Genomic DNA, 11942 nt, shown 5'->3' with positions numbered 1-11942 from the left:
GTGCCAGTACTGACCGAATTTATTCCCATAAGGAATATTGTGAAGTAGATTAGTCCATTTCAGACCCCCAAACATACACGTACAAACGCACTTACATAAATACACTTACATAGTTGGTTGCATTCGGAGGTAATCGTTATGCGGGGGTCCACTGTATTTTATTCTACAAAACTTGAAAACATTTACTGTATTTCTGACCATTAGATACACCTCTTTGTAGAAGAGAATGCGTAATGTATTATTTAACTAATAACTTTGTATTTTGTTACCAAACAGGGTTGAGTCAGATGGGGCTGGCAGACTCATGGATGGATGACTCGAGATCCGCCGGTGGCATGCAGTCACAGCACATGACCACCACCAAGACCGACATGAACTTTTACCATGATGACCCTGTTATGGGTGATCTGGACGATGATGATGATGAAGATGATGAGGTACATCAACATGTTGAACACTCCGCTCAAGGTAAAAACTGATTAAAAATTGATGGAAATATAATGTGATAGTGGAGTTTAACTAATTATGAGTAAAGTCTATGGTAATAAGAAGAGTCTGTACATGTATTCAACATCTGTTAATGATTCTAGGGATATTACCATCTTGAGTCCACTTGATCATGGTTTGTATAATCTTATTCTCAACCATACCCCCGGCCGGGATTGAACCCGCGGTAGCTGGAGATTCGTCTGTAAAAACTTGCATTTGTGGTCACAGTGGTGCCTGTGCTAACCTTCCTATGGTGTAGAAATATACCTAGTTGGATGAATCTTATTGTGGCTAGCTGGTCTAGTGGCTAACGCGACGGGCTGGAGTTTTGAGACTCTATGACCGCGGGTTCAATCCCGGCCGGGGGTATGGTTTATTTGCAATCGTGTCATTACGATTTCTTGAGTCAGTTATTCTCAACATCTGTAATCCTCTCAAACATTAAAACGTTGATTATGTTAATATGCTAGAATCCTCATCACCTATAATCATAATAAAATCTGTAATTCCTTAACTCTTAAATTGTCCAAACAAATTTATGTTCACATGTGTAGTGCTCCAAAAGTAGATCAAAATTTTTTTTACATATTTTCAAATATAACAAAAAAAAAAAGTAGAACAAAGTTTTTTTACACATTTTCAAATGTAAAAAAAAAGAAAAGATCTACGTTTTTTACATACTTTAAAATGTTGAAAAAAAGTAGATCTACGTTTGGACAGTTTAAGGGTTAAACAATTAAATTTGATAAAAGCCATATAGCATGAACTAATAGGATATTCAATTCTCTTGTATTCATTTATGGTGCCCCGTGGCCTGGTGGCAAAAGCTCTCGCTTCACACGGTGAGGGTCCGGGTTCGATTCGCAGAGGAAGGGTTGAAACATCGGACGTGTTTCCTTACACCGGTTGTCTATGTTCACCCATCAGTAAAATGGCTACCTAGGTGTTAGTCGATTGGTGTGGGTCGCATCCTGGGACAAAATTGACTTAATTTGCCAGAAATGCTGTGCGTAACAAGGGACTTACATACCCTGTACATATAGTAAATAAAAATAATAACTCTTAAATTTATACTTACACTCGTCTAAGTGACTGTATGTATAAAATTAGAGTGGACCCCCGCCTTACGATATTAATCCGTTCCTGAGAGCTCATCGTAAGCCGAAATCATCGTAAGGCGAATTAATTTTCCCCATAAGAAATAATGGAAATCAAATTAATCTGTGCAAGACACCTCAAAGTATAAAAAAAAAAATTTACCTCATGAAATATTAATTTTAATACACACAATCTGAAGAAGACATGCACAATTACTACTCTACTAAGAATAGAATGCATGACACTTACCTTTATTGAAGATCTGGTGATGATTGATGGGATGGGAGGAGGGGAGAGTGTCAAGGTTGTTACTGTTTAGAAGGGGAATCCCCTTCCATTAGGACTTGAGGTAGCAAGTCCTTTTCCGGGGTTACTTCCCTTCTTCTTTTAATGTCACTAGGACCTCTGTTGCACAACAGATCTGTCCATGGAGGTCTGTACCTCCCGTTCCGTTAAGATTTGCCTAAAATGGGCCACAACATTGTCATTGTAATAGTCACCAGCATGGCTTGCAATAGCTGTGTTTGGGTGATTTTCATCCATAAAGGTTTGCACTTCAACCCACTTTGCACACATTTCCTTAATCTTTGAAGTAGACACAATGGATTCCACAACTGGCATAGGCTTCTCAGGGTTAACCCCAAACCTTCAAAATCTTTCTTAATTTCCATACTAATTCTCACCCTTTTTACCACAGGGATGGCACTAGAAGCTTTCTTGGGGCCCATGGTGACTTATTTTGCAGTTACAAGCACAAAAAACACTGGGATAAGGTGAAATGTACCAAATGTATGTGTGGATGCGACCTCACTGGCTGGCTTGTAAACACTGGCGCCCGCGGGGCAGCTGAGGCCACACGTGGGACGCGTCCCGGACGAATCACATAAGGCGAGTTTTTTATCGTGAGGCGAGGCAAAATTTTTGCATTCAAATGGTTCGTATGGCAGATTTAACGTAATGTAATGCGTTCGTATGGTGGGGGTCCACTGTACTCAAATTGTTATTGCTTTCTTAATCCTAAGTTTGCCTGAAATGCTCTGTATATTAAAGGGCTTTCTGCAGGCACACCTAAATGTCATTCACTTCTGTATGAACATTTAATCATGCTGAAATGAAGTATTATTACTGAGATGCCTGTAAGGACCTCAAGGAACTTTTAGGAGAGTCGATATAAATAACTTAATAGGGTTTGTAAGTGATGCTGGTTATTTTAAGTTGGTATAATAGTACTTATTTATGTTTGAGTGATTATGGTCATTACTACATGTATTATTGTGTGTTAATTTTGTCCTTGTTTTTGTGTTGTGTAGATTTTAGTTTAATAGTTGTGATTGCTGAGTGACCTACGTAGTCAAGGTGTCTCCATGGTCCACCAAAAAGTGCAAAAACCCTGAAATAGTTTATAGTGAAGTTCTGGCAGGTTGTATTTTTTTGGTCGAGTGCTGAGCTTTGTTCGAGTAGGGAGCTGGTCGAAATCCGGGGTTCCACTGTATATGCACCCATGTCTTATGATCAGTATTATATGATAATATGTCTTAGGTCAGTTAAACTGTAGTCCCTGGAATACAAGTGCCAGGGATGTATAGCCCAGCCATCACTAATCTGCCATGATTGGGACCTGTAGGATGCTGGATTAGTGATTTTTGCCGGATCACAGAGTGGTTAGGTTAGAATACTCTTAACCCAACAGCTAACCACCTCATCCACTTCATCAGAACTTGATCTAGTTCTGAACTTTTTCTTCCTTCTTTGTTTTCCTTTTACATATCTGTTTCTATGAATCACCTTTAACAAAGAAACTGAGGAATCTTTCTCTGTCATAAACTGTGTAGGAGCCGTTGCTGTATAATTCACACAGCTTCTCACAGACACACCACTGTCGAGTTTTTACAGAAGTTCAACCTCATCTTTTATGGACAATGTACGGTGTTTCTGCTTGACACAACGAGATGCATTTCCTTTATTCATTGGAACCGTGACTGGGACTAAGTGAGCACGTTGTAACTATAAATGAAGAAAAACAAATTTGAATGGCTTGCCTGTATTTGCAAGTGATGCCAACAGTGTTCATACATCAAGTAGTGCCACCAAATAGTTGTGGCACGTTTGTGCGGCGACCCAGGAAATTTGAAACTATGCTAGCCAAAATTAGTACCGGATTAGTGATGGAACCAGATTAGTGATTGCCGGATTAGTGATGGAACCAGATTAGTGATTGCCGGATCAGTGAAAACTGACCTGTATAATAATTGACACTGAAAAATGTTGGAGATACCAGTTCCATATTTGTTCCGTGAAATTTGCCTTTATGAGAGTGAGGGAATAAGGTTGGAGTGAGAGCATGCTAGACAGTGCAAGATACTCCAGTGAGAAGCACAGGTTCAAAAGTTCCAGGGTGTTGGATGGTTGTCAGGGGTGTGGGGAGGTTGTCAGGGGTGTGGAGAGGTTGTCAGGGGTGTTGGATAGTTGTCAGGGGTGTTGGATAGTTGTCAGGGGTGTGGGGAGGTTGTCAGGGAAGTTGGATGGTTGTCAGGGGTGTGGGGAGGTTCTCAGGGGTGTTGGATGGTTGCCAGGGGTGTGGGGAGGTTGTCAGGGGAGTTGGATGGTTGTCAGGGGTGTGGGGAGGTTGTCAGGGGTGTTGGATGGTTATCAGGGGTGTGGGGAGGTTGTCAGGGGTGGTTGTCAGGGGTGTTGGATGGTTGTCAGGGGTGTGGGGAGGTTGTCAGAGGAGTTGGATGGTTGTCAGGGGTGTGGGGAGGTTGTCAGGGGTGTTGGATGGTTGTCAGGGGTGTGGGGAGGTTGACAGGGGTGTGGGGAGGTTGCCAGGGGAGTTGGATGGTTGTCAGGGGTGTGGGGAGGTTGTCAGGGGTGTTGGATGGTTGTCAGGGGTGTGGGGAGGTTGTCAGGGGTGTTGGATGCTTGTCAGGGGTGTTAGATGGTTGTCAGGGGTGTGGGGAGGTTGTCAGGGGTGTTGGATGGTTGTCAGGGGTGTGGGGAGGTTGTCAGGGGAGTTGGATGGTTGTCAGGGGTGTGGGGAGGTTGTCAGCGGTATTGGATGGTTGTCAAGGGTGTGGGGAGGTTGTCAGGGGTGTTGGATGGTTGTCAGGGATATGGGGAGGTTGTCAGGGGTGTTGGATGGTTGTCAGGGGTGTGGGGAAGTTGTCAGGAGTGTTTGGAGGGTGTCAGGGGTGTTGGGAGGGTGTCAGGGGTGTTGAGAAGGTGCCAGGGGTGTGGGGAGGTTGTCAGGGGTGTTGGGAGGTTGTCGGGGGTGTTGGTAGGGTGTCAGGCGTGTTGGGAGGGTGTCAGGGGTGTTGGGAGGGTGTCAGGGGTGTTGGGAGGGTGTCAGGGGTGTTGGGAGGGTGTCAGGGGTGTTGGGAGGGTGTCAGGGGTGTTGGGAGGGTGTCAGGGGTGTTTGGAGGTTGTCAGGGATGTTGGGAGGGTGTTGAGAGGGTGTCAGGGGTGTTGGGAGGGTGTTGGTAGAGTGTCAGGGGTGTTGCTAAGGTGTCAGGGGTGTTCGGAGGGTGTCAGGGGTGTTGGGAGGTTGTCAGGGGTGTTGGGAGGGTGTCAAGGGTGTTGGGAGGTTGTCAGGGGTGTTGGGAGGGTGTTCGGAGGGTGTCAGGGGTGTTGGTAGGGTGTCAGGGGTGTTAGGGGTGTTGGGAGGGTGTCAGGGGTGTTGGGAGGGTATTGGAGGTGTTGGGAGGGTCTCAGGGGTGTTGGGAGGGTATCAGGGGTGTTGGGAGGGTGTCAGGGGTGTTGGGAGGTTGTCAGGGGTGTTGAGATGGTGTCAGGGGTGTTGGGAGCGTGGCAGGGGTGTTGGGAGCGTGTCAGGGGCGTTGGAAGGTTGTCATAGGAGTTGAGAGGGTGTCAGGGGTATTAAGTGGGTGTCAGGGGTGTTGAGAGGGTGTCATGGGTGTTGGAAGGTTGTCAGGGGTGTTGGAAAGTTGTCAGGTGTGTTGGGAGGGTGTCAGGGGTGTTGGGAGGGTGTCAAGGGTGTTGGAAGGTTGTCAGGGGTGTTGGGAGGGTGTCAGGGGTGTTGAGAGGGTGTCAGGGGTGTTTGGAGGGTGTCAGGGGTGTTGGGAGGGTGTCAGGGGTTTTGAGAGGGTGTCATGGGTGTTGGGAGGGTGTCAGGGGTGTTGGGAGGGTGTGGGGAGGGTGTCAGGGGTGTTGGGAGGTTGTCAGGGGTGTTGAGAGGGTGTCAAGGGTGTTGGGAGGGTGTCAGGGGTGTTGGGAGGGTGTCAGGGGTGTTGAGAGGGTGTCAGGGGTGTTGGAAGGGTTTCAGGGATGTTGGGAGGTTGTCATGGGTGTTGAGAGGGTGTCAGGGGTGTTGAGAGGGTGTCAGGGGTGCTGGGAGGGTGTCAGGGGTGTTGGGAGGGTGTCAGGGATGTAGGGAGGGTGTTGGTAGGGTGTCAGGGGGTTGGTAAGGTGTCAGGGGTGTTGGGAGGTTGTCAGGGGTGTTGGGAGGGTGTCAGGGGTGTTGGGAGGGTGTTGGTAGGGTGTCAGGGGGTTGGTAAGGTGTCAGGGGTGTTGGGAGGTTGTCAGGGGTGTTGGGAGGGTGTCAGGGGTGTTGGGAGGGTGTTGGTAGGGTGTCAGGGGGTTGGTAAGGTGTCAGGGGTGTTGGGAGGTTGTCAGGGGTGTTGGGAGGTTGTCAGGGGTGTTGGGAGGGTGTCAGGAGTCTTGGGAGGGTGTCAGGGGTGTTGAGAGGGTGTCAGGGGTGTTGAGAGGGTGTCAGGGATGTTGGGAGGGTGTCAGGGATGTTGGGAGGGTGTTTGGAGGGTGACGGGTGTTGGGAGGGTGTCAGGTGTGTTGGGAGGGTGTCAGGGGTGTTGGGAGGCTGTCAGGGGTGTTGAGAGGGTGTCAAGGGTGTTGAGAGGGTGTCAGGGGTGCTGGGAGGGTGTCAGGGGTGTTCGGAGGGTGTTGGTAGGGTGTCAGGGGTGTTGGTAAGGTGTCAGGGGTGTTGTGAGGTTGTCAGGGGTGTTGGGAGGGTGTCAGGGGTGTTGGGAGGTTGTCAGGGGTGTTGCAATGTTGTCAGGGGTGTTGGGAGGGTGTCAGGAGGTTGTCAGGGATATTGGTAGGGTGTCAGGGGTGTTGAGAGGGTGCCAGTGGTGTTGGGAAGGGGTGTTGGGAGGGTGTCAGGGGTGTTGGGAGGCTGTCAGGGGTGTTGAGAGGGTGTCAGGGGTGCTGGGAGGGTGTCAGGGGTGGGTGTTCGTAGAGGGTGTCAGGGGTGTTGGTGAGGTTGTCAGGGGTGTTGGGAGGGTGTCAGGGGTGTTGGGAGTTGTGTGTCAGGGGTGTTGGGAGGGTGTCAGGGGTGTTGGGAGGTTGTCAGGGGTGTTTGGTGTCAGGGGTGTTGAGAGGGTCAGTGGTGTTGGGAAGTTGTCAGGGATGTTGGGAGATTGAGATGTTGGGAATTTGTGTGCATGGGAGGTTGTGTGTGGAGAGGGTGTCAGGGGTGTTCGGAGGTTGAGGGTGTGGGGAGGGTGTCAGGGGTGTTGGGAGGTTGTCAGGGGTGTTGAGAGGGTGTCAAGGGTGTTGAGAGGGTGTCAGGGGTGTTGGGAGGGTGTCAGGGGTGTTGAGAGGGTGTCAGGGGTGTTTGGAGGGTGCCAGGGGTGTTGAGAGGGTGTCAGGGGTGTTGAGAGGGTGTCAGGGGTGCTGGGAGGGTGTCAGGGGTGTTGGGAGGGTGTCAGGGATGTTGGGAGGGTGTCAGGGATGTTGGGAGGTTGTCAGGGGTGTTGAGAGGGTGTCAGGGGTGTTGGGAGGGTGTCAGGGGTGTTGGGAGGTTGTTAGGGGTGTTGGGAGGGTGTCAGGGGTGTTGGGAGGGTTTCAGGGATGTTGGGAGGTTGTCATGGGTGTTGAGAGGGTGTTGTTGAGAGGGTGTCAGGGGTGCTGGGAGGGTGTCATGTTGGGGGTGTTGGGAGGGTGTCAGGGATGTAGGGAGGGTGTTGGTAGGGTGTCAGGGGGTTGGTAAGGTGTCAGGGTGTTGGGAGGTTGTCAGGGGTGTTGGGAGGGTGTCAGGGGTGTTGGGAGGGTGTTTTGAGAGGGTGTCAGGGGTGTTCGGAGGGTCGGAGGTTGTCAGGGGTGTTGTCAGGGGGTTGGGGTGTCAGGGGTGTTGGGAGGTTGTCAGGGGTGTTGGGAGGGTGTCAGGGGTGTTGGGAGGTAGGGTGTCAGGGGGTTGGGAGGGTGTCAGGGGTGTTGGGAGGTTGTCAGGGGTGTTGGGAGGTTGTCAGGGGTGTTGGGAGGGTGTCAGGAGTGTTGGGAGGGTGTCAGGGGTGTTGAGAGGGTGTCAGGGGTGTTGAGAGGGTGTCAGGGGTGCTGGGAGGGTGTCAGGGGTTTTGGGAGGGTGTTTGGAGGGTGTCGGGTGTTGGGAGGGTGTCAGGTGTGTTGGGAGGGTGTCAGGGGTGTTGGGAGGCTGTCAGGGGTGTTGAGAGGGTGTCAGGGGTGTTGAGAGGGTGTCAGGGGTGCTGGGAGGGTGTCAGGGGTGTTCGGAGGGTGTTGGTAGGGTGTCAGGGGTGTTGGTAAGGTGTCAGGGGTGTTGTGAGGTTGTCAGGGGTGTTGGGAGGGTGTCAGGGGTGTTGGGAGGTTGTCAGGGGTGTTGCAATGTTGTCAGGGGTGTTGGGAGGGTGTCAGGAGGTTGTCAGGGATATTGGTAGGGTGTCAGGGGTGTTGAGAGGGTGCCAGTGGTGTTGGGAAGTTGTCAGGGGTGTTGGGAGGGTGTCAGGGGTGTTGGGAGGCTGTCAGGGGTGTTGAGAGGGTGTCAGGGGTGCTGGGAGGGTGTCAGGGGTGTTCGGAGGGTGTTGGTAGGGTGTTGGTAGGGTGTCAGGGGTGTTGGTAAGGTGTCAGGGGTGTTGGGAGGTTGTCAGGGGTGTTGGGAGGGTGTCAGGGGTGTTGGGAGGTTGTCAGGGGTGTTGCGATGTTGTCAGTGTTGTTGGGAGGGTGTCAGGGGTGTTGGGAGGGTGTCAGGGGTGTTGGGAGGTTGTCAGGGGTATTGGTAGGGTGTCAGGGGTGTTGAGAGGGTGCCAGTGGTGTTGGGAAGTTGTCAGGGGTGTTGGGAGGGTGTCAGGGGTGTTGGGAGGTTGTCAGGGATGTTGGGAGATTGTCAGGGATGTTGGGAATTTGCCTGGGGTGCTGGGATGGTGTCAGTTATGTTGGGAGGTTGTCAGGGGTGTTGGGAGGTTGTCAGGGGTTTTGAGAGGGTGTCAGGGGTGTTCGGAGGTTGTCAGGGGTGTTGAAAGGGTGTCAGGGGTGTTGAGAGAGTGTCAGGGGTGTTGGGAGGTTGTCAGGGGTGTTGGGAGGGTGTCAGGGGTGTTGGGAGGGTGTCAGGGGTTTTGGGAGGGTGTCAGGGGTGTTGGGAGGTTGCCTGGGGTGCTGGGAGGGTGTCAGTTATGTTGGGAGGTTGTCAGGGGTGTTGAGAGGGTGCCAGGGGTGTTGGGAGGTTGTCAGGAGTTTTGAGAGGGTGTCAGGGGTGTTCGGAGGTTGTCAGGGGTGTTGAAAGGGTGTCAGGGGTGTTGAGAGGGTGTCAGGGGTGTAAGAGGGTGTCAGGGGTGTTAGGAGGGTCTTAGGGGTGTTGGGAGGGTGTCAGGGGTGTTGGGAGGGTGTCAGGGGTTTTGGGAGGGTGTCAGGGGTGTTGGGAGGGTGTCAGGGGTGTTGGGAGGTTGTCAGGGGTGTTGAGAGGGTGTCAGGGGTGTTGAGAGGGTGTCAGGGGTGTAAGAGGGTTTCAGGGGTGTTAGGAGGGTCTTAGGGGTGTTGGGAGGGTGTCAGGGGTGTTGAGAGGGTGACAGGGGTGTTGGGAGGGTTTCAGGGGTGTTGGGAGGTTGTCATGGGTGTTGGGAGGTTGTCAGGGGTGTTGCGATGTTGTCAGTGTTGTTGGTAGGGTGTCAGGGGTGTTGGGAGGGTGTTGGGAGGGTGTCAGGGGTGTCGGCAGGGTGTCAGGGGTGTTGGGAGGGTGTCAGCGGTGTTGTGAGGGTGTCAGGGGTGTTGGTAGGATGTCAGGGGTGTTGGTAAGATGTGAGGGGTGTTGGGAGGTTGTCAGTGGTGTTGGGAGGGTGTCAGGGATGTTGGGAGGTTGTCACGGGTGTTGGAAGCTTGTCAGGGATGTTGGGAGGGTGTCAGGGGCGTTGGGAGGTGTCAGGGGTGTTGGGAGGTTGTCAGGGGTGTTGGGAGGGTGTCAGGGGTGTTGGGAGGTTGTCACGGGTGTTGGAAGGGTGTCAGGGATGTTGGGAGGGTGTCAGGGGTGTTGGGAGGTTGTCTGGGGTGTTGGGAGGATGTCAAGGGGGTGTTGGGAGGGTGTCAGGGGTGTTGGGAGGTTGTCAGGGATGTTGGGAGATTGTCAGGGGTGTTGGGAGGGTTTCAGTGGTGTTGAGAGGGTGTCAGGGGTGTTGGGAGGTTGTCATGGGTGTTGAGAGGGTGTCAGGGGTGTTGGGAGGGTGTCAGGGGTGTTGGGAGGTTGTCAGGGGTATTGGTAGGGTGTCAGGGGTGTTGAGAGGGTGCCAGTGGTGTTGGGAGGTTGTCAGGGGTGTTGGCAGGGTGTCAGGGGTGTTGGGAGGGTGTCAGGGATGTTGGGAGGGTGTCAGGGATGTTGGGAAGGTGTTGGGAGGGTGTCAGGGGTGTCGGCAGGGTGTCAGGGGTGTTGGGAGGGTGTCAGCGGTGTTGTGAGGGTGTCAGGGGTGTTGGTAGGATGTCAGGGGTGTTGGTAAGATGTGAGGGGTGTTGGGAGGTTGTCAGTGGTGTTGGGAGGGTGTCAGGGGTGTTGGGAGGTTGTCAGGGATGTTGGGAGGTTGTCACGGGTGTTGGAAGCTTGTCAGGGATGTTGGGAGGGTGTCAGGGGCGTTGGGAGGTGTCAGGGGTGTTGGGAGGTTGTCAGGGGTTTTGAGAGGGTGTCAGGGGTGTTCGGAGGTTGTCAGGGGTGTTCGGAGGTTGTCAGGGGTGTTGACAGGGTGACAGGGGTGTTGAGAGGTTGTCAGGGGTGTTGAGAGGGTGTCAGGGGTGTTGGGAGGTTGTCAGGGGTGTTGGGAGGGTGTCAGGGGTTTTGGGAGGGTGTCAGGGGTGTTGGGAGGGTGTCAGGGGTGTTGGGAGGTTGTCAGAGGTGTTGGGAGGTTGTCAGGGGTGTTGAGAGGGTGTCAAGGGTGTTGGGAGGGTGTCAGGGGTGTTGGGAGGTTGTCAGGGATGTTGGGAGATTGTCAGGGGTGTTGGGAGGGTGTCAGGGGTGTTGGGAGGGTGTCAGGGGTGTTGGGAGGTTGTCAGGGGTGTTGAGAGGGTGTCAAGGGTGTTGGGAGGGTGTCAGGGGTGTTGAGAGGGTGTCAGGGGTGTTGGGAGGGTTTCAGGGGTGTTGAGAGGGTGTCAGGGGTGTTGGGAGGTTGTCATGGGTGATGAGAGGTTGTCAGGAGTGTTGGGAGGGTGTCAGGGGTGTTGGGAGGTTGTCAGGGGTGTTGCGATGTTGTCAGTGTTGTTGGGAGGGTGTCAGGGGTGTTGAGAGGGTGCCAGGGGTGTTGGGAGGTTGTCAGGGGTGCTGAAAGGGTGTCAGGCGTGTTGAGAGGGTGCCAGGGGTGTGGTGAGGTTGTCAGGAGTGTTGGGAGGGTGTCAGGGGTGTTGCGAGTGTGTCAGGGGTGTTGGGAGGGTGCCAGGGGTGTTAGGAGGTTGTCAGGGGTGCTGAAAGGGTGTCAGGGGTGTTTGGAGGTTGTCATGGGTGTTGAGAGGGTGTCAGGGGTGTTGGGAGGTTGTCCGGGGTGTTGAGAGGGGGTCAAGGGTGTTGGGAGGTTGTCAGGGGTGTTGAGTCGGTGTCAGGGGTGTGTAGAGGGTGCCAGGGGTGTGGAGAGGGTGCCAGGGGTATTGGGAGGTTGTCAGGGGTGTTGAGAGGGTGTCAGGGGTGTTGAGAGGTGGTCAGGGGTGTTGAGAGGTGGTCAGGGGTGTTGGGAGGTTGTCAGGGGTGTTGAGTGTTTGTCAGGGGTGTGGAGAGTGTGTCAGGGGTGTGGAGAGGTTGTCAGGGGTGTTGGGAGGTTGTCAGGGGTGTTGAGAGGTTGTCAGGGGTGTTGAGTGGGTGGCAGGGGTGTGGAGAGGGTGACTGGGGTGTGGAGAGGGTGCCAGGGGCGTGGAGAGGGTGCCAGGCGAGTGGAGAGGGTGCCAGGGGTGTGAAGAGGGTGCCAGTGGTGTGGTTTGGGTGCCAGGGGTGTGGAGAGGGTGCCAGGCGAGTGGAGAGGGTGCCAGGGGTGTGAAGAGGGTGCCAGTGGTGTTGAGAGTGTGCCAGGGGTGAGGGGAGGGTGCCAGGGGTGTGGAGAGGGTGCCAGGGGTGTGGAGAGGTTGCCAGGCTTCTGGAGAGGGTGCCAGGGGTGTGGAGAGGGTGCCAGGGGTGTTGAGAGGGTGCCAGG

The 11942-nt window shown here is 53.2% G+C and overlaps 1 protein-coding gene across 1 annotated transcript in view; it reads left to right on the top strand.

Moving 5' to 3' along the window:
- The first annotated feature begins 218 nt into the window (after nt 1-218).
- Nucleotides 219-11942, top strand: part of LOC128704694 (uncharacterized) — a 37344-nt gene continuing 25620 nt past the window's right edge. Inside the window, exon 1 of the mRNA XM_070088209.1 lies at nt 219-468. Coding sequence (XP_069944310.1) covers nt 234-468 — 235 coding nt within the window. The 5' untranslated portion in view covers nt 219-233. The remainder of the gene's footprint in view (nt 469-11942) is intronic.

The sequence above is a fragment of the Cherax quadricarinatus genome, chromosome 24 (genome assembly GCF_038502225.1).
Source record: "Cherax quadricarinatus isolate ZL_2023a chromosome 24, ASM3850222v1, whole genome shotgun sequence".
NCBI lineage: Eukaryota > Metazoa > Arthropoda > Malacostraca > Decapoda > Parastacidae > Cherax > Cherax quadricarinatus.
Note: the sequence above shows the minus strand (reverse complement) of the source record. Positions and strands in the feature narration are given on the sequence as shown.